Genomic DNA, 26,679 nt, shown 5'->3' with positions numbered 1-26,679 from the left:
GTGTGTGTGTGTGTGTGTCCACATATTAATATGTTAAACATCGCGGAGACGACTCTTTCCCCACGGCAACAGACAGCTGGTGGCGGAGGGGTCTCCCATGGACGATCTCAGGGACGCAGTCAGGTGCGACAGCCTGTCTCCTTCTCTCTCTTTATTTCTTTCTCTCCATCTTTCATCTTTTCATCTTTGCACTTTCCATTCTTCTTCCGTCCTTCCTTCGAAATTTGAACGAGAAGCAAGTTTGAGTTTCAAAATTATAAAGAAATAAATAATAAGAAAATGCCAGCATGAAAATATGAATGTGTTTTTTGGAAGCTGCAGCTGCACAGGTTCCATGTTTTTTATTAAAGATAATTTTAATGAATTTCTAATCAAACGTTGCTCCCCTCCAGTTCTCTTCGTTTGGGCCGATCAGCGCACAATGTTCACGTAGTCAAACCAATAACGTCGCCTGCACGCCGTGAAAATGAGCCGCCGCACTTCAATCCTCCCCGAAACGTTTGTGGAGCTCTGCACAGAAAATTCATCATTTTAAAAATGCTCGTTCACCAGCTGTCTCGATCACCAGAACACGGTTCGCTTTACCATCAAAACCAACCGACTCATTAGCTCGCAGCTAACAGCTAGCATGGTAACAAGGTCTTTCTCATCCAGTCTCAGTGTAGTCCTGATCCTCTATCAGACCTCCATCAGTAAAGAGACCATCAGAGAGAAGATGGTCTGTTTCTATAGTTATTCTTGATGCTCGTCATCGGAGCCACCGGGTCGGATTCTGGTGAAACCAGATGACGTCATGCAGGTTCACCAGAACCTCCTTCAGCTCAGACTCCAGCAGAGACCGGTCCACCGTGGACAGACCCAGATCCTCCAGCAGAGACCGGTCCACCGTGGACAGACCCAGATCCTCCAGCAGAGACCGGTCCACCGTGGACAGATCCAGATCCTCCAGCAGAGACCGGTCCACCGTGGACAGACCCAGATCCTCCAGCAGAGACCGGTCCACCGTGGACATCTGTACATCTCGTTGGCACGACCTCCTTCTTGTGACGCGTTAATCATCGAAGCCCAACGTTCCTCCTCCGGGACTTCGAGTCCAAACCGATCAGCGTTCGTCGTTCTCAGAGCGCCGTCAGCTGAGCGGTAATTATCCGGCGGTGAAGAGGAGAAACCGCAGGAGGAAGAGATGAAGCAGATATCAGAGGACGAGATCGGGACGTCTCGGCTCCCAGCAGGCCTCTCGGCCCCTCGGGAGCCTCGCTGGTTCAGAGACTTCAAAGAGGAGCCCAGTGCATGCTGGTCGATATATCCAAAACCAAACGCTGCTGTTCACGCCTACATGCTCTTCCTCCTCTTCCTCCTCTGGCCTCCTCTTTTTCACCCTTATTCACCACCATTTCTCCTCTTCTCTTGTTTAACCTCCTCATCTCCTCACCTTTACTCCTTCATGCCCTCTTCCTTCTTTTACTTTTCATCTTCTTTCCTCTCATCTTGCTCCTATTTTCTTTCTTGTAGTTCCCTGAAAAGTTTAATTTCCCTTCCTTCTCTCCTTCTAATCTGCTTTTCATCCTTTCTGTTTTGTTTTCCTTTTCATCTCTCCTGTCCTCTTCCTTTCCTTTCCTCCTGCTTGTTATGTCCTTTCCTTTTATTTTTCATTCCATTCTTTCACTCGTATCTTCTCTCCTTCATTCCTTTAGTTTTTCTCATTTCTCTCTTTTCCTTGCTTTCCTTTCCTCAAGTCATCTTTCCTTTCCTTTCCTCTTGCTCTCCTCTAGCTGTCTCTCCTTTTCTCGCATCTCCTCTCTTCTTTCCGTCCCGAACTTTATTTGCATTATTTCCTTTCCTCTCATAGTCTTTCCTTTCTAGTCTTTCTTCTCCCCTGTCCTCTTTCCTTTCCTCTTGTCCTCTTTCCTTTCCTTCCTTTTTTAATTCCCTTTGTTAGTCTCTTTTCCGCCTCTTCCTCTCATCCCCTCTTTCCTCTCCTCTAGTCGTCTTTCCTTTCCCCACTTCTTTCCTTCCCTCTGTTAATCTCCTTTCATCTCATCTTCCTCTACTTTCCTTTCCTCTCTTTAACTTCTTTCCTCTCCTCTTTCCTTCCTCTCCTCTCTTGTTTCCTTTCCTCTCTTAATCTCCTCTCCTCCTTCTCCTCCTCCTCCCGTCTCATCAATACTTTTGATTTCCATCTCTCCTCCCTAACGAGCGGCGGAGAGATGGACGGAGTCATATCGATGTTTTTTTTTTTAAGGGTCACGGTTGTAATTAACATACCGCCGCTCAATCGGTGAAGGTTTCCAGCTCACCAACACACAGACGCCTCTGAATCATAGAAGGTGTGCACAAACAAACACGCGTTTTATCATCACACACACACACACACACACGCACACACATGTACAGATTCGATGCAGCGATTTGTAGGCGAGGTGAAAGGATGGGTGCACACATGCGGCAGGTCATTTCCATCAGATTCACCTTCTCTCCACCTCCTTCACGCCATCAGTTCTCTGGATCGCTCTCAGCCAGCGATATGAAAAACAACGGCGGATGTATCGACTCTTAGGACCGTCTCCTCGCGATGATCTGCAGTCACAGTTACACTTGTATGCAGATCCTCCTCTCCGGGTCTCTGAGAGGAGCCGGGTTGAATCCAGACCACGTGACGTCAGGCTGCAGCTCCTCGCTGACCTTTGTGTTCCAGGTGTTTCCCTCTGTGGAGGCGTCGCCACTGAAACCATAGAAGAAGAAGCCCGGCTTTATTTACTTTACTTTAATTTAAAGGGTTGTAAAACCGCTCACACAAGATCGAACAAGACTTAATGTAGTAAATACAAATAATGTACGTATATTAATGTATTTAAACTTTGTCATCGTCCATTTATTTTTCATATTGTTTATTAAAGGGTTATGAAATAATAGAATAGAAGACAAAACCTGTTTTTTTCTATTCTGTAAACCTCTTTAATCACCTCTCTGGTTTATTAAACTCGTCACCGCAATCATTTATTAGAGATGATCAGGAGACAATCAACTGAATCGTGTTTGTGGTTTCAGGATTGTGATGTTTTTAATAGTTACTGAAGGAACTGATCAATCAGCGCCGTTCCACAACCATGAAAACAATAAAATCACAGCTTCAGTTTCCACTAGCGGAGGATATTTGAAGGAAAACGAATGAAATATGAAGCATTCAGTATGAAGGTTTACTCATTGTGTTTGATTTAACGTTTGTGAAGAGGCTTTAATCACAGAGTCAGTAACTCTAAAGAGTCTTCAATCAAAACCTTTGACCCCCTGATGAGAGCAGGACTCCGTGTGAGCTGCTGCTGGGCTTGTTTGTACGTGTGCAGTTGTGCAGGACAGTAAATACCTTTAGTTTTCGTTTGTTCCTTGAAGGAGCAGCAGGTTAAACCTCTTTAATCTCTTTTGTTTGGTCTCTAAAATGAGACTTTGTCTGATCTTCTCTTCAAGTGTTTACTCCACGAGCCACGGTGGAAAGTCATTTATTTTCTTTTCTTTCTTCTTCTGCACCTCCATGTCTCCTTCATGACTCCTCCTTTTAAGCCGTCTCCTCCGCTCCTCTTCAGGAGTGAAGTGGATTTAACGGCACAAATCAATACTGGATCAGATGCTCTTTCACGTGGATTCTCCTCCTCAGGTGGAGCTCGCGTGTCGCTCTTTTAGTGAAACATTTCATCTTTTCTGAAGCGTCTCTTGAAGTCACATTAGTGAGTTTCAGGAGGTTCAGTTCTGAGCTCATAAATACTCGTCTCAGCCAGTAGATGGCAGTAGCTGTCCACCAGGCTTCTTCTTCTTCTTCTTCTTCTTCTTCTTCTTCTTCTTCTTCTTCTTCTTCTTCTTCTTCTTCTTCTTCTTCTTCTTCTTCTTCTTCTTCTTCTTCTTCTTCTTCTTCTTCTTCTTCTTCTTCTTCTTCTTCTTCTTCTTCTTCTTCTTCTTCTTCTTCTTCTTCTTCTTCTTCTTCTTCTTCTTCTTCTTCTTCTTCTTCTACTTTGACTCGTCTTCATTAATCTATTCTTCAGTCTCTTTTTTATTCTCTCTCTCCCACATTTGTTTGTGTTTCCATTTTTCTTCATCTTTCACTATCCTCCTTTATTTCCTACTATCTCTGTTTTTTTCCCATCATCCCTCAGTGTTCATCCTAATGTGTGGTTTACCTGTTACGTCCTGCGGGTCTCGTTGTTTTGTTCTTTTTCTGTCCTTGAATTAATTCATCTGGAATCAGCTCTGAAACACCGTCCAGCCGCTCTCCCTCTCCTCTCCTCCTCTCCTTCATCCTCTCATCATCATCTCCCCCTCTCCTCTCCTTCATCCTCTCATCATCTCTCTCTCCTGCTCTCCTTCATCCTCTCATCATCATCTCCCCCTCTCCTCTCCTTCATCCTCTCATCATCTCTCTCTCCTGCTCTCCTTCATCCTCTCATCATCATCTCCTCCTCTCCTCTCCTTCATCCTCTCATCATCTCTCTCTCCTGCTCTCCTTCATCCTCTCATCATCATCTCCTCCTCTCCTCTCCTTCATCCTCTCATTATCTCTCTCTCCTGCTCTCCTTCATCCTCTCATCATCATCTCCCCCTCTCCTCTCCTTCATCCTCTCATCATCTCTCTCTCCTGCTCTCCTTCATCCTCTCATCATCATCTCCCCCTCTCCTCTCCTTCATCCTCTCATCATCTCTCTCTCCTGCTCTCCTTCATCCTCTCATCATCATCTCCTCCTCTCCTCTCCTTCATCCTCTCATTATCATCTCTCTCTCTCCTCCTCTCCTTCATCCTCTCAGCATCTCTCTCTCCTCCTCTCCTTCATCCTCTCATCATCTCTCTCTCCTCTCTTCTCCTTCATCTCCTCATCATCATCTCCTCCTTCCAATCTGTTTCTTTCTCTCTTCTGTTGAATGTTCTTACCTGTTGGATTTTCTTCAGTTTCTTCTTCTTCTTCTTCTTCTTCTTCTTCTTCTTCTTCTTCTTCTTCTTCTTCTTCTTCTTCTTCTTCTCGTTCTCTCCATCCTCTGCAGTGTGTTCTGTGTTGTTTTCATGTGACTCCAGCAGAATTAATTCTGCTATTATTATTATTATTTTTTTAAATAATGTGACTGAATTCTCTCTCTCTCTCGTCCCCAGTGTTTCGTGCAGCAGTTGGACGGGTTCATCTCGTGGCTGCAGGAGGCGTTGGACAGCACAGACAACTGGACGCAGCCCAGACAGGAGCTGGACAGCCTGAGGGCGTACCTGGACACACACCTGGTGGGAACACACACACTTCTATGCTTTATTTACTCGCAAGGACCCTCATTAACATAAAGCACAACCTAATTGTCACTTCAACCTTAAGGACTTAAGTCTTATCCCTCGAGCAGTCCTTTGAAGACGTGCGGACCGGCCAACATGTCCTCAGTCTGGGTCCTCACAAAGATGCAAATACAATAACACACACACACACACACACTGTCAAAGCTCTCACACATTCAGGTGTAAATGTACATGAGTGCTGTGTACAATCACATGTTCATACGCACATTGGACATGGTTATATGAACTCTGTATTTCAAACAGTTGTGCAGAATCTCCTTTGTGTTCCGACAGGGTTCCTGCAGGTCCGTCTAACACAGGCTATGAATAGTATTAAAATGTCTTCAATCAATCTTACCAAAGTCTTAAAAATACTCAGATATAGGAAGAAGCATTTTATGAAACGTTTTGTTCCCTGACATTTCAAATTAAAAGTCACAAAGTAAATGAATTTAAATCATTTCCAGAATGTCTCTCGCAGTAACACAGATCAAGAGAGCGGAATGAACAACAATCGTGTTTTATATTTTGCAGCTGGAATGATAATGTTTCTGCTCGTCACTTTTCAAAATAAACTTCCGTCTTCACAGGAAACAACTCAGTGAGGTTTAGACAATAAAATGACTGAGTTATGTTGAAGGGAAGATGGTGGTTTGGGTTAAAATAACTGGACGTGGTTATTTATTATTTATTATTTATTATACCCGTCTGACCAAACAGCCAGACTGCACCCACCTGCAGTCCAAACCAACACTCACCTTTCAGATCGTCTTTTAAAGCTGCGTGTTCTTCATGTTCTCAGTGTGTCAAAGGTCAGTGGTTGCTGATGATGATGATGAAGATGAAGACAGAACACACACTGACTCCTGTTTCATCTTCACGGGTTTCATCCTGATTTCTCTTCTTTTGTTCTCCTCCTGTTTCACCGGCGCTGCTCTGCCTTCTCTCTCTCTCTCTCTCTCTCTCTCTCTCTCTCTCTCTCTCTGCCTTCTCTCTCTCTCTCTCTGCCTTCTCTCTCTCTGCCTTCTCTCTCTCTCTCTCTCTCTCTCTCTCTCTCTCTCTCTCTCTCTCTCTCTCTATCTCTCTCTCTGCCTTCTCTCTCTCTCTCTCTCCTGCCATTTTATGTTTGTTGTTTTCTCACCATCTGCTCTCTTCTTTCTTTTTTCTTTCTGTTATTTATCTCTCCGTCTTCCATTTGTCTATTCTACTAAAAAAGGAAAAAAAAATCAAATAACTGTCCCTGTGTTTCTCTAATTTACACACACACCCTTTAAAACAAGCGAGCGCCTATAGATCAGTGAGTGCTGCATCACACACACACACACACACACACACACACACACACACACACACACACACAGGCGAGAAGCACTTTGGCGATTACTCACTCTCTTTATGGCAAACATATGGGCTTCACACACCAACACACACACACGCACACTCATACAGACATCAAGTATGAATGTGAAAAACCAACTGATGCACAATGCTGAGTTTCTACACACACACACACACACACACACACCAAGACAAACAAACCAATTGTATTTGCATAGAAGCGTACAAATGCAAACATACGTATGTGCACAACAGTAGGCATGTGTTTTAGACACACACACACACACACACACACACACACACACACAGTTGCTATTTGCATACATTTGCATGTTCCTAGACATATTTCCAAATCAGCATCTCCATATCCGTCCCTGAAGAACAGCATAACACACACACACACACACACACACACACACCCTCTCTCACACACACACACACACACACACACACACACACACACACACACACACACACACACACACACACACACACACACACACACACACACACACACACACAGTTGTCTTCTCTGAACATGCATTTCTGCTGTGTGTTTGTTTGTTGGTTTGTTTACACGTGTTGGCTTTGTTGTGGGTGCCAGCAGTGCTAACGTTAGCGGCGGTTAGCTTCAATTAGAATTGCCGGCTCTTAATTGGCGCGTCTCGTTAAATAAAGCAAAAAGAGGATGAAAAGGCATCGCTGACGGGACTTTGAACCGCCGCGCCGCCGACAGCGCGTCAGCTAACCGACTCCGTGTTTGTGTGTCTGTGTCGATAGTCACACTCACACTTTGTAGTTATTAGTGTCTTTGGGCGTGTAATTGTGTGTGTGTGTGTGTGTGTGTGTGTTCTTTGTTGATTACTGCAGAGAGCCAGGTTTTCTCTTTGTCTTTCTCTCTTTTTTATAACAATGTGTTTACATTTTACTCATCTGTTTTACCGAAGACGTTTCTGAGGAAATGTAACTGCTGACTAGATCAGGAAGTGTGACATCTTTAAGACGTAGAAGAATAAAACACTCAAGTTAAAAGTTTCCTGTTCAACATTCAGATCATCAATATTATTATCTCTGTAAACATATAGAGGAGCAGGCCGGCCACGTGACAGTTAGTGCATGTTCGTCAGGCGGTAACCTCCGGTTCTCCCGAATGAAGCCAATGTGGAAGTACCTCAAAGCTGCATTCTCTCTAGTGTCCACCAGGGGGCGACTCCTCTGGTTGTATAGAAGTCTATGAGAAAATGACTCTACTTCTCTCTTGATTTATTACCTCAGTAAACATTGTAAACATGAGTTTATGGTCTCAATCTCTAGTTTCAAGTCTTCTTCAATACAGCATGATGTTCATTTAGTACATTATGGTCCATTTAGAGTCACACAGACCATAAAGCAGGGGATGCTTTAGGGCGGGGCTTACTGTGATTGACAGGTCTCTACCAGAGACATATACGCCGTCTCTACGTCACTCCTCCTCAGTCCTAATATGGTCACTTCCTGTTCACTGGTTGCAAAAACATCAGTCCACAACGAGTGACGTCACGATGACTACGTCCACTTCTTACATACAGTCCGTGATGTTTGAGCATGTTGGCTCACCGCCGCCGCTCTGCGCTGCTCTCATAAGGCGGTTACAGCTGATAACGCCGTCCTGACCGTTGGCGTCGACGTGAAAGCGTAGCGCCAAACCTCCGGCTCCCCCGTCAGATAAACACTGTTAGCTCTGTCAGCACTGCTAGGGGAGCAAATAGTACCTTTGTAGGGGACTATTTTCAGCGGCGTATTAATCCACATGTGGTGCTTTAGTGAGTATTTTATGTGGGATTGAAACAGAATGAACTCCAGTGTGTTGATGATGACGATGAAGAACAGTGAGGCTCATTGATGAGTTGTAATGGAGCTTAGTGATACATTCACTGCTGGTTCTGGTGTTGACAATAAGAACAACAGAATATCTCCACACTTATCCTTTAATCACGCTTTAGTTATGCAAAGTACTTCATACAAATGTCCTTTTTCGGAGACAACGTTGCTCTTTGTTTCATTCTGTCCTTATCTGTTTGTTTTTTGTCTCTCTTTCCTTCTGTCCGTCTCTTTTTTTCTTTATTTCTCTCACACATACTCACACACTCTGTTACTCGCTCTCTCTTTCTCTATATTGCTTTCTCTTGCACACACACGCACACACACACACACACACACACACACGCACACACACACACACACAGCTCCAGGGCAGCAGTGGGTGGAGTGGAGCTGCTCTCCCAATTGAATATTTGGTCCAGCTGGCGTGTGTGTATGTGTGTGTGTGTGTGTGTGTGTGTGTGTGTGTGTGTGTGTGTGTGTGTGTGTGTCTATATGTGTGTTTTAGGGCGCGTGGAGCAAATAAGCACAGGTCTTTCCGGAACCCCGGGGAGATCAGTGAGGCGAGAGGATGCAAACACACACACTCACACACACACACACACACACACACACACACACACACACACACACACAGGCTGCTCTTTGTAAGGCGCTGAGAGATGGCGGCCAATGAAAGGCCTATTGATTGGGTCTGATGGGCGATCCAGGCCTTTGAATCCCATTACCAGCAGCAACACACTAGTGGTGGCAATATGAGGGGGGGGGGGGGGGGGGGGGGCTCTCCACGACTACCTCCTCACCAAACTGACTAAATCTGGAAATGCAGATTATGTGAAAACGCACTGAAACGTCTCAAACAACAGGAAACAACAGCTGAATCTCTTCTTCTTTGGTTGATCAACAAACTGTTGATCTCAGTCTCGTCGGCGCTCTGCTGAGTGTCAGCTGATCTGTTGTCACATGATTACTAAGAGGTGTGAGGGAATTAGTTTCTCTTCACTGTTTTACTGAGAGTTGGATGATGTAGTTTGCAATTCATTTGCACGTCAATATTTTTTTCCACACAACAATATTAACCTGAAAAAAGGCAACTTTTTTTCCGAACGTCGATTTTTTGGAGCTTTTGCGCAGCGAATAAAGTCATCAACCAATCACGTTGTGGAGAACAGGTGATGTTGCGCCTATATTTAAGAAAAGACAAAACAAACCAAGATGGCAAAACTTTATTACTCCGTTCAATCTTGACAAAGGCAGCGCAGTCCACATCCACTCCTTCAGTTCTTACCTTTCACAATAAAAGCCCTAGACGTCTAATATTCTCAGGCAACTGTTTCGCCTTTTCACGACGTTTATTTGTCACGTCAAGAAGAAAAAGAGAGGAAGAAAAATTATATGGGAGAGAAAATGTGAGACGAGGGATTAAAGGTGACAGAAAGACAAAAGAATGGAGAGGATGGTGGATAAAAAGAGAGAGAGGGAGGGAGGGAGAGAAAAGGAGAGATTGAAGAAGTAATTTGTTGGAAAAGAGGGCGAGAGAGAGAGAGAGAGATGCAATTCATGAAGGGAGGGGAAAGAGAGAGAAATGCATTTTATTGCTTCATATAAAAGGTGTATGCAGGAAAAAAGAGAGAGGGAAAGCAAAGAGAGGGTGAGGAAACACGCACACATGCATGCACACACACACGCACACACACACACGCACGCACACACACACACACACACGCACACACACACACACGCACACACACCTCGGGGAATACAGCCGTATAGTTTCTCTCGGCTCTGTCTGAATGGAGACAATTTGATCATCATTATTACAAAGACTCTTTGATCAGATCATGTCTCATCAACCCGATCCTGTGTGTGTGTGTGTGTGTGTGTGTGTGTGTGTGTGTGTGTGTGTGTGTGTGTGTGTGTGTGTGAGCCTCTGATCAGCGCAGCTCGACACACACTCTCAATGTCAAACCTCAATGTCATCGCTCCGTATCAGCGCTGCACACCTCTTAGCGCCCTCGCTAATATGCTAATGCTAAAAAGCTAAATGATATTAGGTAGGCTTCTGAGGCCGTCCTACCCGTCGCTCCGGGCTAATATGCTAATGCTAACAGGTAATCTGATCACGCAGGCTTTGAAGCAGCCCACTGGTGTGTGTGCGTGTGTGTGTGTGTGTGTGTTCAGGGAGTTGGAACGTTTTAGGCCACAGGACGCAGCTGCTGAGAGAAACAAATCCACCTGCTTCTTTTTACCATTGAAAACTAGATATAACTACATATAGAACACTACATTTATGGCACAACGGAAGTGCGTCAACTGTTGTGAAAAAATGTGCTGTAGCTGTTTTTCACACTTAGAGCAGGTTTAAGAATGAAACAGAAGCTCTCAGAGGCGTATAGTTTAAATCAAAAGCAATAGGTTTATTTATCAACAGAGTTATTCAGCCAATACAATTAAACATGCATGGGCTCTAATGATTTCCCTCTCAGAGGTCCACCATAAGACACGCTTAAACACATCAGCATCATCCTTAATATATGGGGTCCGCCCCTTGCTACACATTGGCCAAAGTCAAAGATGCAGGCGTGGCACGTTTGTACGTTATGACACCTGGGTGGAGGCCGTGAATGTCCATTCACCTTTGGCCCCTCCCAATAGGCGTTGGTTTCCGTCAGTGTGAGTGAGAGTTTGAGGCGAGAGGACCTGGGAAAGAGTGTGTGGAGAAAGCCGGGCTCAGCTGGGCGTTGGCCCTCGCTTGAATCTCACTGTCTATTGTGTCTTCCTTATCTTCTCTAAAGATGGCTGCCTGTTCTTTTGTGACGCAGTTAAATAAGTAACCTCTCACCTGCTTCTCTCTGGCCTTGCTGTGTTGTGAGCACTGTATAAGTGGTTAATAGTGCTGCATAAGATAATGGTTATTAAAACTACAAATATACTAGTGATTAATTAAACTGTATATATAAGCTAGTTGCTGATTAAGCTGTATATAAGCTAGCTGTTGAATAAACTGTATATAAGCTAGTTGCTACTTAAAGCTGCATATAAACTAGCTGTTGATTAAGCTGTATATGAGCTAATTGCTGATTAAAACTGTATATATGCTAATTTTATCAACAAATCCCTCTCTTGACGTCTGAAGGACGTCACTTTCTTTACTTTCCTACCCTGTTCACACGCTGGTGTCTTCCTCTGCCTCGCCTGACCCTACCAGGCTGTTCTGCTCTTCCCATACTGGGTAAGCTCCATAAGGAGGGGGTGGTAATGGTTCCTTGGAGAGGGCAGTGGTGATGAGACGGCCAACCAAAGAACGAATACAGGGTATTATACAACATCCACATGAGACCAATATTGCAATGAACACACCCACTGACACTGCTATTGACAAGATCAGGTGCTTCCATTTTCCAAACATGTTTTCCATCCAATCTCCAAATGGATTGTTCACACCTGATGCTTCCTGCATTTCGTTTGACAGTGCCCTCAGACTATTCAGTGCTTTTGTGACTGAACCGTCCGGCGCAGTATTGTTGGGAATGACAGTACAACACAGGTCTCCAAACATTGAGCAAACACCTCCTTTTTCAGCAAGCAACATGTCCAAAGCCATTCTGTTTTGTACAGTAATCAAAGAAGTAGGGGCCAGCTGCTCAGCCAGACCCTCTATTGCATCCCTAGTATGATTAGCCAAACGAAGAACATTGTAATGCACATAATTGATACGATCAACATTTTTATTCACAGTTATCCATGGAATAATACTTGCGATACTCTCAAAACCTGCTGCAATTTGGTCTACCAATTTGTATTCATTAGGCACTCCTCTGGGCACTCCGATAGCATCTATGTAAGTTGGACCTCTGTCCAGGCTGAACTCAGCTTCAGCTGCTCTTTTAGCTAAGATATGTCTGCGTCTGCGTTGGGTCAGGCTTTGTACTTTGTTTTGGTCCTGTACTATTTTGTCTCCCACTAAGGTAAGTGGCATTGCCAGCCTCACCATAGCACAGACTCCTATTGTAGATGGTGGTATGTTAGTGAATAAGCGCAGACCCCCACAGTAGTAGAATAGCCCTCCCCTAGCCCAAGAACCTATCTCTGAGCCTGGTCGTGTCATGTTGCACCAGTCTTCTGGCACACTACCTAGGTGGATTTGAGCTCTATCGTTGGTGAAATGGTAACAGACATATCTGGATCCTAGTCCTTTGTAAGCTTTGAAATAACCTACTGCAGTTTGGTTGTCAATCGGTGGGAATATGGATGCCAGAGTAGTGCAATGTGGTGGAGTAGCCATTTTAGTCATTTTTGTCATGCACGCGTATCCTGTTGGGTCAGATTCAGGATATAGTGGTGCTGGTTCGGTGAACATAGCTGGTCTAGCTGCAGCACAAGCTACACAGCCACTCATTTTGTTTTTTATAGCATTATCAACAATCCAATTTAACCATACATTGTCGCTTCCTTGTCCTGTAGCTAATTGAATCACCTGTTGGGGAGTCCATTTAGAAAAGTCTTCTGATAAGACAGTAGGTGGGTCTGGTGGTAGCGGTTGTCTGTGCGGAATTATGTTTATTTGAATTCCTACTCTCGGGTCTTTGCCTGGGACGTCCACTAATAGGGCGAACCATATTATGTTTTTTCCTGTGCTGCTTTTGGTGACGTTGTTTAGGGACAGAGATAAGGGATTGGCTGTTGCTGAAAAGTCTCGTTGGAAGTCTATTTTGTCCCATAAGGTCCTTCTCGGACTTTCCCCTCGCATTGTTGGCTTCCACCGCCCTGTGTACTTAGTTACCGCCCCCCAGGAATGACAAAACGCTATGGACGGGACGTTCACGTAATTCTCACATCTGTTGACTATGGCATTGTCAGCACACAAATACACAGCACGACCTCTCCATGCTCTTGGTCTTCTTCCACAGTTAATCACATCACACAAATCAAAAGTAAAAACGGTTTTGCTCCCCTGGGTGTAGTTTAAGGTCAGATATGCACGACACGCTTTTGGTGGTGGCTTGTATGCCGGTTCTGAGGCATCTCTTTTTTGCCTAACCTTCCCTCTCTCGAGGTCGTTTTGAGTTTTGTTCACATCCTCGCCGCTTGTTGTCAGATTGAAGCTTGGATGACTCTCAAACCTTGTCAGATTTGGCATTTTCACATCCTTGCCACTTGTTGTCAGATTGCAGCTTGGATGACTCTCAAACCCTGTCAGATTTGGCATTGCCTCTGGCAGACAGTCATAGTTTCCGCTAGTTGGTTTGTTCACTGTTTTGTCCCCCATTTTCAATCCCAAAGTCAAGAATATCACAAATGTCACACCCAAACCCAATAGGACCCACCCAGTTCTTTTACCTATCCCCATGTCTTTCCAGGTACCTGGAGTGGGATGAATCCCCTGTGGCTGGATGTCTGTTTCCCCCAACAGATTACACTCACACTCCATTTTGCGCCAGATCACCTCGGACCTCTGCTAAGGGTCTGGAACGCTCAGATGCTGGGGCACAATGTGACAGGTGGTGCCAAGGTGCTCCTGATTTACCTATGACCTGGACCGAGTGTGAAGTAACCTCCTTCACTTCGTACGGCCCTGTCCACCTGGGGTCAGTCCACTTTCTCTTGTGAACTTTGACCCTGACCCAGTCACCCACTCGGATGAGATTTTTCACTTCCTCCTGGTCAGCTGCACTGGTCCGCAGGACCTGTTTGGAGAGAGCCTCCGTGAGAGTGATTAACGCAGTCATATATGCCTTCATTTCAACTTGCTGCACATCTAAAGCTGGTATATGACTACTGTCTCTTGGAGGACCAGGCATTTGCCTCCCTGTCATTAACTCATGTGGTGAAAGATGCGTCTCATTTCCTTGTGCGCTCCTCATTGCCATTAGAGCTAATGGTAAGGCTTCAACCCATGTCAGCTTTGATGCCGCACATGTCTTTGCTATTTTTGATTTTAGCGTCTGATTTGCCCTCTCTACCAGTCCTTGTGACTGTGGATGATACACTGATCCATATCTATGTCTGATTCCTAGTCTGGCTTCCACTTCCTGCAAATGCTTATTACTGAAATGTGAACCATTATCGGACCTTATACATCTAGGAACACCATAGCGAGGTATTAGTTCTGTTTGCAGCCACTTTATTACTGTCTGTGCGTCTTCTTTTTTAGTTGGGATTGCCTCTACCCACTTTGAAAATCTGTCCACCATTACCAAAATGTATCTTTTTCCTTGTACTCTGTTATCATGTCCCATGTCAGTAAAGTCTATGCTGATGTCTTGGAAGCAGGCTGATGGTACAGGATAAGAGCCCATAGGTGTCTTGTACGGTTTCTTCACATTGTGATCCCCACAGGTGGTGCATTCGTCGCAGAAGAGGGACACCATGCTTTCCATGCGTGGGTGCCACCACAGTGCTTCCACCCTTTGTAATGTTCCTTTCTTTCCTTCGTGCGTTGGTCCATGTGCCTCTGGTATCAGTGAGACACATAATTCTGCTGGTGATACCACTCTGCCATCATGGGATCTCCAAAGTCCACTTTCTCCTTTTGTTGCTCCTTTCCTTTGCCATTCAGACCATTCGTATGGTCCAGCCTTCTTCTGTATCTCAATCAGTGTTTCTTCAGTGATTTCGGGTTCTTGTATGGCTATTTTCAGAACCATCTGTTTTGGTCTGTATCCTCCTACTTCTTTAGCAGCTTCATCTGCCTTGTCGTTTCCCACACTTATTCTGGTCTTTGCCTTGCCATCATGTCCTTTGCATTTCATGATTGCCACTCTTTTTGGTAGCTTCATAGCTTCCACCAGTGCCATGATTTCCTTCTTGTGTTTGATGGGTGCGTCCATTGATGTTGTGTATCCTCTTCTTCGCCACATGGGCCCATCAACGTGAGCTGCTCCATGTGCGTAAGCAGAATCTGTGAAGATGTTTACAGATTTTCCTTCTGCTATTTTCAAGGCTTGTATGAGCGCTTCGACTTCTGCCAGTTGTGCTGATGCTGGTTGAGGTAGGATACCTGATGCTACTATTGTGTGTTCCATGTCTTCGAATTGTCTCACCACAGCATAGGATGCTGTGTTTCCGTCCTCTCCTTTGTAGCAACATCCATCCGTGTATAACCACATTTCTGCTCCTGGGATTGGTGTATTTCCCAGGTCTGGCCTTAGTTTGTTTTCAATGATTGCTCTTGCTTCGCAGCTGTGTGGTTGATCTTCTTGTCCTTGTTGTAGTGATGACGCCATATTGATTCCTCCTGTTTCATAGACAATATGTGGTCTTGTGCATTCTCTTTGAATTTTCGATTTTCTTGCAGCTCCGAATGTGAATTCTTTGCTGAGGAGGAATGCAGCCACACCATGATGTGTGTGGATTTTCAGAGGGTGGCACATGACAATGTGGGATGTTTTCTCGATCGCCTTTGCAATTGCCGCCATGTGTCTTGTACAGGTGGATTGGCCAACTTCAACTGGGTCCAGTTTTGATGAGTGATACATGAGTACCACTCTTTCTCCCCCTTTTTTCTGATACAAAACTGCATTTACCATCCCTCCTTTTTGTTCAGAAACATCTAGGTGAAAAGGGAGTAAATAGTCTGGAGCTTGAAGAGCCGAGGCATGTGACAAAGTCTGTTTGAGTTTGGTGAACGCGTCTTCAGCGTCTTGTGTCCACACCAGTGGGGCAGAGGTGTTTCTAGTTCCTGGTTCCTTGAGCAGGCTTCTGAGACAGGTGGTGAGGTCAGTGTAGTCTGGAATGTGACTACGAGAGTAGCCTGTTAGACCCAGGAATGACAGCATATGTCCCACGGTGATAGGTCTGTCATGATGGAGAATGCTGTCTCTGTGGGCTGTGCTTACAGCCAGGCCGCTAGATGAGAGAGTGCGACCCAGGAATGTGACTTGTCTCCTACATGTTTGGACCTTGGTCTTCTTAACTTTGTAGCCTTTTGAGGCTAACAGCAGCAGCAGAGTCTCAGTGGCCTCCAGGCAGGTGGCAGAAGATGGGGCAGCAATCAGGAGGTCATCCACATATTGTATGAGGACGACACCATCCGGCACCTCTATATCAGACAAGTGTAGTCTGAGATGATGGTTGAACAAACCTGGAGAACAACGAAAGCCTTGTGGCAGGCGAGAGTAGGTGTATTGCTGGTCGTTGAATGTGAAAGCAAACAGTGTCTGTGAGTCTTTGTCCAGAGGGATGCTGAAGAAGGCGTTAGCAAGGTCAATTACTGTGAAATAAGAGTGCTGTGGGCTGAGATTTGTTAAGGCAATATGTGGATCTGGAACTGGATATGACGCCGGTTGTGTGGCATCATTGATTGGTCGAAAATCTTGTACCATCCGCCAGCCTGTGTTGCTTCCGGCCTTCTGCACTGGCAATATCGCTGTATTGTATGGTGATCGAGTTTTCACCAACACTCCAGCTTGTAACAGACCTGCAATGGTCGGAGCGATGCCTGCGATTTGTTCTGGCTTTAGTTTGTACTGTGGATGCCAGATAGGAGGTGCAAATGGATCCAACAGCGTCACCTTCACAGGTTTGACCGTTGCCAATTTTCCCACATCATAAGGGCCAGTCGTCCATAGTTTCGCAGGCACGCCGTCCAATAGAGCTTGAGTTGCAGGATGGTCAGTGCATGGTTTACCATGATGGCGTGGCAGTGGTAAATGTTCAGGTAGTGTGTGTTCTTTGGTAGAGATGATCCATCGCCACATATCTTCTTCTGTTGCCTTCAGCAGTCCTGCTGTATCTGTGTGTGTCCATGACAGAGTATGTGCTCTTTTTATCATGGGGCCGAGTCCTCTGGCCTCTTGTCCAAATCCAACCGCTAGGGTGACGTGTGGAGCAGATTCTTTGCTGAGACCATACCACTTGGTCTGATAATCATCCAATAGCACTGCTGCTGCCACGCCTTCTTTTCCACAATACACATCATGACATATTATTTGTGGAGTTAGGTGAGCCATATTGATGTCCCAATCTTCAGCATATGGGCAGTCTGGATCGTCCGTGACATTCATAGTGCAGTGCACAAATGGCAGAGGAGTTTTATATGGATGCAGTCTTTGGATTTGTTCTCTGTGTATGTTGAACCAGAATTGAATTGTTGGTGTGCTTGGTCCTGTGGCTAGACATCTCAGCCAGTACACTTCTTCATCCAATGATTCCACATTAATGGACGTTTGTGGCATAGATAGTATTCGCACAGGCATTGATAGTGTGCTTGCAGGGGGAGGGTCCAGTGAGACCTGGACCCCTTCGTTGTTTAGCCATATTGTTAGACCGAATTTAGTCATCAGATCGCGGCCCAGTAGGTTTACTGGGCAGTTTGGCGCTGATAGGAAGCTGTGTGACCATTGTTGACTTCCAATTTGGACATTTAAAGGTGTAGTGCACCACTGGCGTTCTGGCGCGCCTGAGACCCCAACCACTGACACATATTTAGATGACAGGACCTGTGGAGACGTGAGGCTGGAATATGTTGCCCCTGTGTCCACCAAAAATGTGTGTGCCTGTCCGTTTATTGTGCAAGTGAGAGTTGGCTCACTTGCTAGTCCAAATTTCATGATGCCGGTGCCAGGTGGTTGTGGGGTGTCCTAGTAGGGATAATAGTTATTCGCCCACTGAGCTTGTAGTGCCTGGTTGACATTTTCTCCGGAGCTAGGATCATTTTGCGGCCATTGCTCAGTGCCTCCTAGTGGCGCCTGGTATGGCTGTCCAGCTTGATTCTGGTTTCGTGGATCCTGAAAGCCTCCTCTTCCTCTCTGATAATTTCCTCTTCCTCTGGGTCCTCCTCCTCTTCCACGTGTTGGGCCTTGTTGTTGCGGCTGACTACGTGAGCGGCAGTCACGTGAATAGTGACCAGGTTTTCCACAGTTGTAGCAGTAGAAAGTGCCTCCTTGATCACCCCCTTGGGCACCTCCTCTTTGTCCTCCTCTCTGATTTTGTTGCCATGGTTGCTGCACCATTACAGGGACCACTTGTTCTGCTAGTGTTTCCAGTTGAGCCATCTGCTTCTTTTTGTCCTTAGCAATCTTTTGGGCCGAGTCCAGGTCAGACAGCTGTCTCTTCATCAGTGCCACTTGCAGTGCCTTGAGCTCCACATCTGATGCTTCTGCAGCTGTTCTGTGTTTATCATAGTGATGCAGTACATGTTCTCTCCATGACGATTGAGTGAAGGAGGCGATGGCCACAGTGTTTTCAATCGCCTCTCTTACCTTTGCAGGCAATCCTTTGGTCACCATGCTTCTCCAGAGTGCCATTGATGTCTGAGATGCATCTGGGGATTCTCTAAATGTTGTTCTCCATACTTGCTCAGCGCGAGCTAGGAGATCTGCAGCAGGCTCCCCAGGCTTGGCCATGAAGGTTGACATTTGGCTGTGGTCTGTTGGGGTGGGGTACTCTCTCCTTAAGGCCTGATGTAGTACCAGCCTGACACCGCCTATGGGCGTGGGGTCAGGCGCGTTTGTGGTTCCTGCTGCGGCTTCAAGCTTTTTCAGTGTGTGTGGGTCTGATGCTCTGGCCAGCAGGCCTCTGTAGTCACCAAGTGCCAGTTTGTGGGACTTTGTATATTTATCTAGCTCTTCTAGCCATGGCTCTGCTCCTGAAGACAGTGAAGGAAGTGCAGCCAGCAGTGTTGACATGTCCATGAAGGAGAAGGGAATAAATGCCATCTGGTGAGGGGCTGCAGCTGTTGGAGCTGGTCTGAGTGGCATCTGACATGAGTTAGGCCCATATTGTTGTCCACTGCGCGTTGTTGATGGGGCTGTGGCATATCCTGTGAAATTTCCATTTAGCGTTAGCCTCTGTACTTCATGTGTTTGTGGCCATTTGTGTTCGTTGGCTGGCTGTGCAGCTAGTTCGATCAGCTCCTTCTCTTCCTCTGTACCAGGAACCCACAGGTCCGCTTGTGGTATAGCATATCCACTAGCCTCCATGTAAGGCGTATAGCCTGTTGCTGCATGGGCTTTTTCCAGCTGTTCGAGCTCCTCCAGTTGTTGTTCCAGGATTTGAATATCCTCTTGTGTTTCGTCTTCTTGTCTGTGTTGGTAACGGTCTCTGATTGAGTTGCTCACTCTGTGCCGAGTTTCGAGTGGGGCAGTCGATTCGAAAGCATCGAAGCGTGGCTCATTGTGTGCGTCGACAATTAGTGTAGGTGTAGTTTCAGGTCCGGGTGTGTTTCGCAGCCCTAGGGCGCTCAGTTGAGTCATCAGGTATCCCACAGTCTTCTCAACTTGCTTCGCTCTTTTTCTTCTCTCTTTTTCCTCTACTGAGACAGGTATCTGCAGCTCTCCTTCATCTACTGCGAAGATGCCTTTCAGGAAGCCCTTTGATACTGGTCTTACTGGAGCCTGAATGAAAGGGTTTGTGGGCACATAATCAGGAGGGGGAGGTGGGAGATCAGGGTGCAGTTGGCTTTGTTCATGTTCATGCATGTCTTTGTGTTGCGGTGGCAGGTCAGGATACAGGTTGCTTTGTTCATGCTTGGGCTTGTCATTGTCGATAGGGGTGAATGGGTTGTCGGCATATGAGGGAGGGGCAGTGGATGAGGGTGTTAGGGCCGGGAACATGCCTCCGCTGTGTTTGGCGGCCTCTAGTGGTGAACGTGCTGCTTCAGCATCCAGCTCCATTGCGTTCCATGGCTCTTTGCCAGCCCGCTCCATCCATCTCTGCTCGATTCCAGTGAGAATCAGCTTGCTGCCCATCCTGTTGTTATCAAAATCGAAGCATCTTTTAAGATAAGGCCAGACGCCTTTTTCTGCAGCTGCGTTGTTTCTTGCTGTTCTTTTTCCCATGTTTAGATATCTTGGATTTCTGTCCTGCCATTCGTTCTTCTTCTCTTCACAGTGTCTCATCACTTCCCTGTTCATCTGTTGTACCATTTCTTCTGAAGGGGAACAATTCAGCCGTTCTCCATCCCAAATGGCTTTATCTTTCCATCGTTTTATCAATCTTTGGTAGGCGTGTTGTTCCACTGGCCAAAGTTTGCTTCGTCCATTAATCCTGCTCTGTTCCTGGACTGCATTCTCCAAGATGCACAGATAAGAGGAATATTTCTCCGCCATGATGTGTGTTTCTGTAATATTCAATAAAAGGCTGACATCAGTATTCCCAAATGTCCACACGATGGAGCCAAAGCTCCTGTCCATTGTTCCTGTTGCAGTTCTTGAATAGGCCACAGAAAAGCCAACATGCAGGACAAATGTTGTTGTTTTTTTTTTTTTCAAAAGCACCAGCAGAGGGAGCCAACGCTCCTCCCAAGTTTTCTGGTGTCTGGTTGAACTCAGATCAATGTCATTCCCACTGCTGCATGTCTTAAAACCTGCTTTTCTCTGTGATATGTGTGTGTGTGAAATGATGGTCTATTTTAGTATTAACACTTTATGGTGAAGAGGACGAAAACAGTACAGTTATAGAGTTATTTCGAAGTCTCTGTGTGAATGGACACAAAAGCTCGTCCATTATACTAATGTGGCAATTTTCAGCCATAATCTTATGGTTTTAGCAAGCATTACCGTGCAGAGGTCACTGATCTTTATTCTGTTGTACGAGAGAATGACGGAGTGCTTCTCTCGGCGTTTTAAACCTTCATACAGTGACCTCACAACTCCGCATATAAGCATTACAAGTATTACGCATATTATTTAACAGTGTATGAATATATATTATTTACAAATCTGCCTATATACCCCTGCTAGGTGTGAAATGCTATGTTTTAATTACTCAAGCAATGGCTTGTAACTAAATATTTTATAAGGCAGAGAGAGAGTGTTAACCTTGCCCCCACCTTTTTAAATATCTTCCGCTAACTGTCTTTGTAACTGTCTTTGTCTTTGTAAGTAGACACAAATCAAGGCCGCGTCTGTATTTTTTTATCAGGAGTAGTCAAATCCTCCCTAATATTCCCACCGCCAGTCTTGACTAAATGAATAGAAGATTTGTAGCAGCTGTTAACCTTGTATATTCATACTTTTAGCGACTGTCTGGCTGGAACAATAGAAGCTGTGTATTAGCTTTAAAACTTTTTTTTTTTTTTTTTTTTTCTTCTTCCTGGTAGCATTCCTGGACTGCTGTGTTTCCGCATTACACTTTGCTAACGATCCCTAAGGAACACAATTTTCCAATAAATTTAACTATGCCAGTAAAACTGACACTTATATTAGCCCTCAGCTGTCTCTCAGCATATTCTAGTGATTTATGTGTGTGTGTGAATGTAACAGTCGTGTATAATGTGTGTTTTCCCTACTCTGGACACCAACCTTTGAAACAACACACCAACATTTTCAAACACCAAGCACGGCCTCAGCTGGCTGTCTCTAACGCACAAAGAAACTCAGAAACAGCATAAACTCTGAACCAGGTCTCAGCGCTTACATATATGCTCCTAATAATCGCACTCATTTAAACGAAAGCGAATCCATACACAGCCGTGGTTATGTACGCTTCAAACATGCACTTTCATTCAAACAAAATTGCAACACACTGCCTTTTTTTTTTTTTTAAATGCACAGAGATCACCTACACGGCAAAGGAATATCTTTAGTAATACAGACAAACAAATAAACAAAAGTTAAAACGTACAGCTCAGCAAATAGTCAACCGCATTCATACTAGATAATCACAACACATGCTGCCGTGTCTTTAAGCATAAATCAGTCACAAGCACGGAGTCACCCGCATTCCTACTAGATAATCAAAACACACGCTGCCGTCTCTTTAAGCATAAATCAGTCACAAACACGGAGATGTACAGCTCTTTTTACACACTCATCACATTCCATCAGCAAGCTTCTTTTTCTCTCAACCTCATCAAACAGACTGGAGCGCTACTGATCGTTCGATCACAACGCAAATGACAAACAGCTTTTTAGCAACCAAAAAACAGTCAGATTATAAAGGATTCTTTCCCTATTCCTGGACAGCTAATCCACTTTATCAAACTAAACAAACAGACACCTCTTGGACGCCTGCGCAAATGACAACTGCTTCTCAGCAAACAAACACAGTCAACACCAATTAAACCAAATTTAAAATGCGCACAATTCACAAATACGGTCTAGCATGTAAGTAATACTTTTACAAATGCAGTGAAACAATGAACACACATTAGAACATACACGGCTGTCTCTTTAAATATAAATCAGTCAGAAGCACGGCCTGCGGATGAGCTGATTCTTTTTCCTTTTGGACACACTTTCATCAGCAATGCATTTTAACCGCAATTTGTCTTTTTCCTCAATCTCAGCAAACCGACTGTGTACCGCTGATCTCTCGACCACGATACAAATGAAAAACAAATGCTTTTTCAGCAAACAATCAGTCAAATTATAATCAATTCTGTCCCTATCGTACACATATCAAAGAAAACAGCGCTATTTTAATGCATCACAATATCTGCTTTGGCTGGGCCGTGATCACGGCCCTTCCGCGTGGAAGTCCGCGGTGCTACCAACCACACCACCAACGCAATACATCAAACAACACAATTTAAACACCTTAAGTAACATAGGACTCTGCGGGTCCTTTTCTCTTAGTTACTTTATTACACAACGTCCATTATTAACGACACATCAATTAACGTAGATTTTGTGCTCTCGCCCAGAAACTCCGTCGAGGATTCTCTAAGCAGAGATATCATGGTTTTCCACTAAACGCCGCACACAAATCTAGATCCGGAGATTTGATGATCTCAATAAGGTAATTTTCTCTTGGTCCGCTATCAATGATACATCGGCTAACTTAAAACTTGTGCTCCCATGCAGAAACTTTATAAGAGTTACTCTAAGCAGAGTAAACTTGGTTTTTACACCACACGTAACACACTCGATGACTTGATACGAATATTTCACGGTCAATTCTCTCAATACAATTTACAGTTTATCAATGACATCAATGACATATACATATATCCCCGTCATGTTATGCAATTTCTTCGTAGCCCAAAACATCCCATAAGTACGTTAGAGATTACGCCTTTTGTGACATGAATTCGAGTGCTCAGCGTGAAGCGCGTGTCTGCGAGCAAATGCGTTACACGGCTTACAACACCTCACCTCTACGCTATCACAAATGCGTCATTTCTCGCCGTTATTTGACGTTTTCTGATGGGCACATTCATACATATTCACAAACCCCCAAATGGCTGTATAACAACTCTGTTGCTGTGTGTTTAATCTTTACCATATTCTATACTAAGCAAATACTTACAGTTCGGACAGTCTGAGCACATTTTAGAATATTTCTATGAATACAATGTTGCAGAATTCAGTTAAATAGGTCTCTGCATACCTTGAGATGTGCACCGGTGCGTCTCAGACCCCCCGACTGCAATTTCGCTCCGATGGCAATTATCGGGTTCCCAGCCTCGAAGGGAGAGTTACGCCGTTATCTGGAATCAAAAGGAGAGGCCTGTTAACATTCTAACCTGAAGCTCTGTATCGTATCAGATCACGTCGGGGTCACCACTTTGTTGTGAAAAAATGTGCTGTAGCTGTTTTTCACACTTAGAGCAGGTTTAAGAATGAAACAGAAGCTCTCAGAGGCGTATAGTTTAAATCAAAAGCAATAGGTTTATTTATCAACAGAGTTATTCAGCCAATACAATTAAACATGCATGGGCTCTAATGATTTCCCTCTCAGAGGTCCACCATAAGACACGCTTAAACACATCAGCATCATCCTTAATATATGGGGTCCGCCCCTTGCTACACATTGGCCAAAGTCAAAGATGCAGGCGTGGCACGTTTGTACGTTATGACACCTGGGTGGAGGCCGTGAATGTCCATTCACCTTTGGCCCCTCCCAATAGGCGTTGGTTTCCGTCAGTGTGAGTGAGAGTTTGAGGCGAGAGGACCTGGGAAAGAGTGTGTGGAGAAAGCCGGGCTCAGCTGGGCGTTGGCCCTCGCTTGAATCTCACTGTCTATTGTGTCTTCCTTATCTTCTCTAAAGATGGCTGCCTGTTCTTTTGTGACGCAGTTAAATAAGTAACCTCTCACCTGCTTCTCTCTGGCCTTGCTGTGTTGTGAGCACTGTATAAGTGGTTAATAGTGCTGCATAAGATAATGGTTATTAAAACTACAAATATACTAGTGATTAATTAAACTGTATATATAAGCTAGTTGCTGATTAAGCTGTATATAAGCTAGCTGTTGAATAAACTGTATATAAGCTAGTTGCTACTTAAAGCTGCATATAAACTAGCTGTTGATTAAGCTGTATATGAGCTAATTGCTGATTAAAACTGTATATATGCTAATTTTATCAACACAACCATTGAGCACCCAAAACAGGAAGAGGTTCTGTTTTCCCTGTTAGCTATCGGCAGCCATCCCCAGTTTACTTCCAGTTACTATCACCAGTTGTCAGACGGTGGATAAAGTAACAACGGTGTCTCCTGTGTCTGACTCATTTGTTTAGGAAAATAGCTCACAAGATGTTTCTCGTTTCTGAAAGTAGTGTGACGTCCTAAAAAACACAGAATTGCTACTGGAGGACGTGGTGTGGACGGATGGACGGACGGGTCAACAAAGCATGTGACTTGAGAGACAGCGGTTTGTTTCCTTCCAACATCATCGTTTGAAAGTCCTTGAGTCAAGCGGTTGCTTCCTGTTCTGCTTCATGAAAGGTGACAAGGCGGCAACCTCCGGTTCTGCCGAGTGAAGCCGAGTTGGAAGTGTCTTAAAACCTGCATTCTCTATAGTGTCCACCAGGGGGCGACTCCTCTGGTTGTATAGAAGTCTATGAGAAAATGACTCTACTTCTCTCTTGATTTATTACCTCAGTAAACATTGTAAACATGAGTTTATGGTCTCAATCTCTAGTTTCAAGTCTTCTTCAATACAGCATGATGTTCATTTAGTACATTATGGTCCATTTAGAGTCACACAGACCATAAAGCAGGGGATGCTTTAGGGCGGGGCTACACGGTGATTGACAGGTTGCTACCAGAGATGTATACGGCGTCTCTACGTCACTCCTCCTCAGTCCAGATATGGTCACTTTCTGTTCATTGGATGCAAAAAATACAAGATGGCGACGGAAGAAATCGCCAAATTCGAGGCTTCAAAACATCAGTCCACAAACCAATGCGTTGTATTGTTCACTCCACCTCAACTCGTCTCATCTTTGTGAGAAACGTCAGCCCACCAGACTTCACTTCTACAAACTACACACTTTATTTTACAGTTTCTATTGTTTTTATAGTCCCTAGCTTTTCTCTGTTCAATAGTACATCCATACACACACACACACACACACACACACACACACACACACACACACACACACACACACACACACACACACACACACACACACACACACACACACACACACACACACTGTCCTTGTCTTATCTGTCTGTCACACACTGACTGTCTCTATTTCCTTCTCTCTTTCACATAAATACACACACAGCCTCTTATTACCGCGCGCTGTCCGACGTGCATAAAGGCAGAGCTGCTCTGCATGCCTTATCATGCCGTGATTGATGGCTGGCTGTTCTACTCTTATCGATTCTATGCTCTCCATATATTAAACGGAGCCGAAATCGCTGGTGGAATAAGCTGGCTGAAATATACGATCGCTCCCCGATAGCCCAGCTAATCTGCCACCAAACCTAATTCATTCCGAACATGAGCCGGCCCGATCCCGCAGACGCAGACAGTCACGCTGTGTTTTAGTAGTGCTGATAAATGTACTTTATGTTTATTAGCTGTGAGGTATTTTTCACCAGCTTATCTGTAAAATGATGTGGGGGCAGAGTGGGCGCCGGGTCTGTAAAATGACTCAATCAGCCGTGAGATTTGAAGTAATTTACGACGTTTGCGAGGCGGTAATGATGGCAGAATGCAGACAGTCATGTTCTATTTGGATAATAATGATGTATGAATGTGTTTACGGGGGGGGGGGGGGGATGAAGAGATATAGCTGGTTTTGGTTCTCAAAGTGATATTTTATTGTTCATCTGTGAAATGTTGCATATGAAGAACAGTGTTGAAGCAAGGCACTAACGCTGCCAGGGTTGAGGGTTCAACTTCCTCACGCCATTGAACTCATGGTTAATCAAACGTTCATTGTTGTTGTTATTAAAGCTTTGATTTATGTTAATTTATCATAAGTTTGTGTAATATGAAATACGTAGTGATGATCTATTTTCTTTTTCTAAATTCGTCCCAAACTTCCAGCTGCAGACCCTC

At 44.8% G+C, this 26,679-nt stretch overlaps 1 protein-coding gene across 1 annotated transcript in view; it reads left to right on the top strand.

The window, feature by feature from the left end:
- The window catches only part of akap6 (A kinase (PRKA) anchor protein 6), a gene marked incomplete at its 5' end in the record, with an annotated part of 160,286 nt that overhangs the window by 25,537 nt on the left and 108,070 nt on the right, over positions 1-26,679 (top strand). Inside the window, one exon of the mRNA XM_079286827.1 lies at positions 5,132-5,254. Within this exon, the coding sequence (XP_079142953.1) occupies positions 5,132-5,254 (123 nt within the window). The remainder of the gene's footprint in view (positions 1-5,131; positions 5,255-26,679) is intronic.

This window comes from Melanostigma gelatinosum (assembly GCF_949748355.1).
Source record: "Melanostigma gelatinosum genome assembly, chromosome: 16".
Taxonomy (NCBI): Eukaryota; Metazoa; Chordata; class Actinopteri; order Perciformes; family Zoarcidae; genus Melanostigma; species Melanostigma gelatinosum.
Note: the sequence above shows the minus strand (reverse complement) of the source record. Positions and strands in the feature narration are given on the sequence as shown.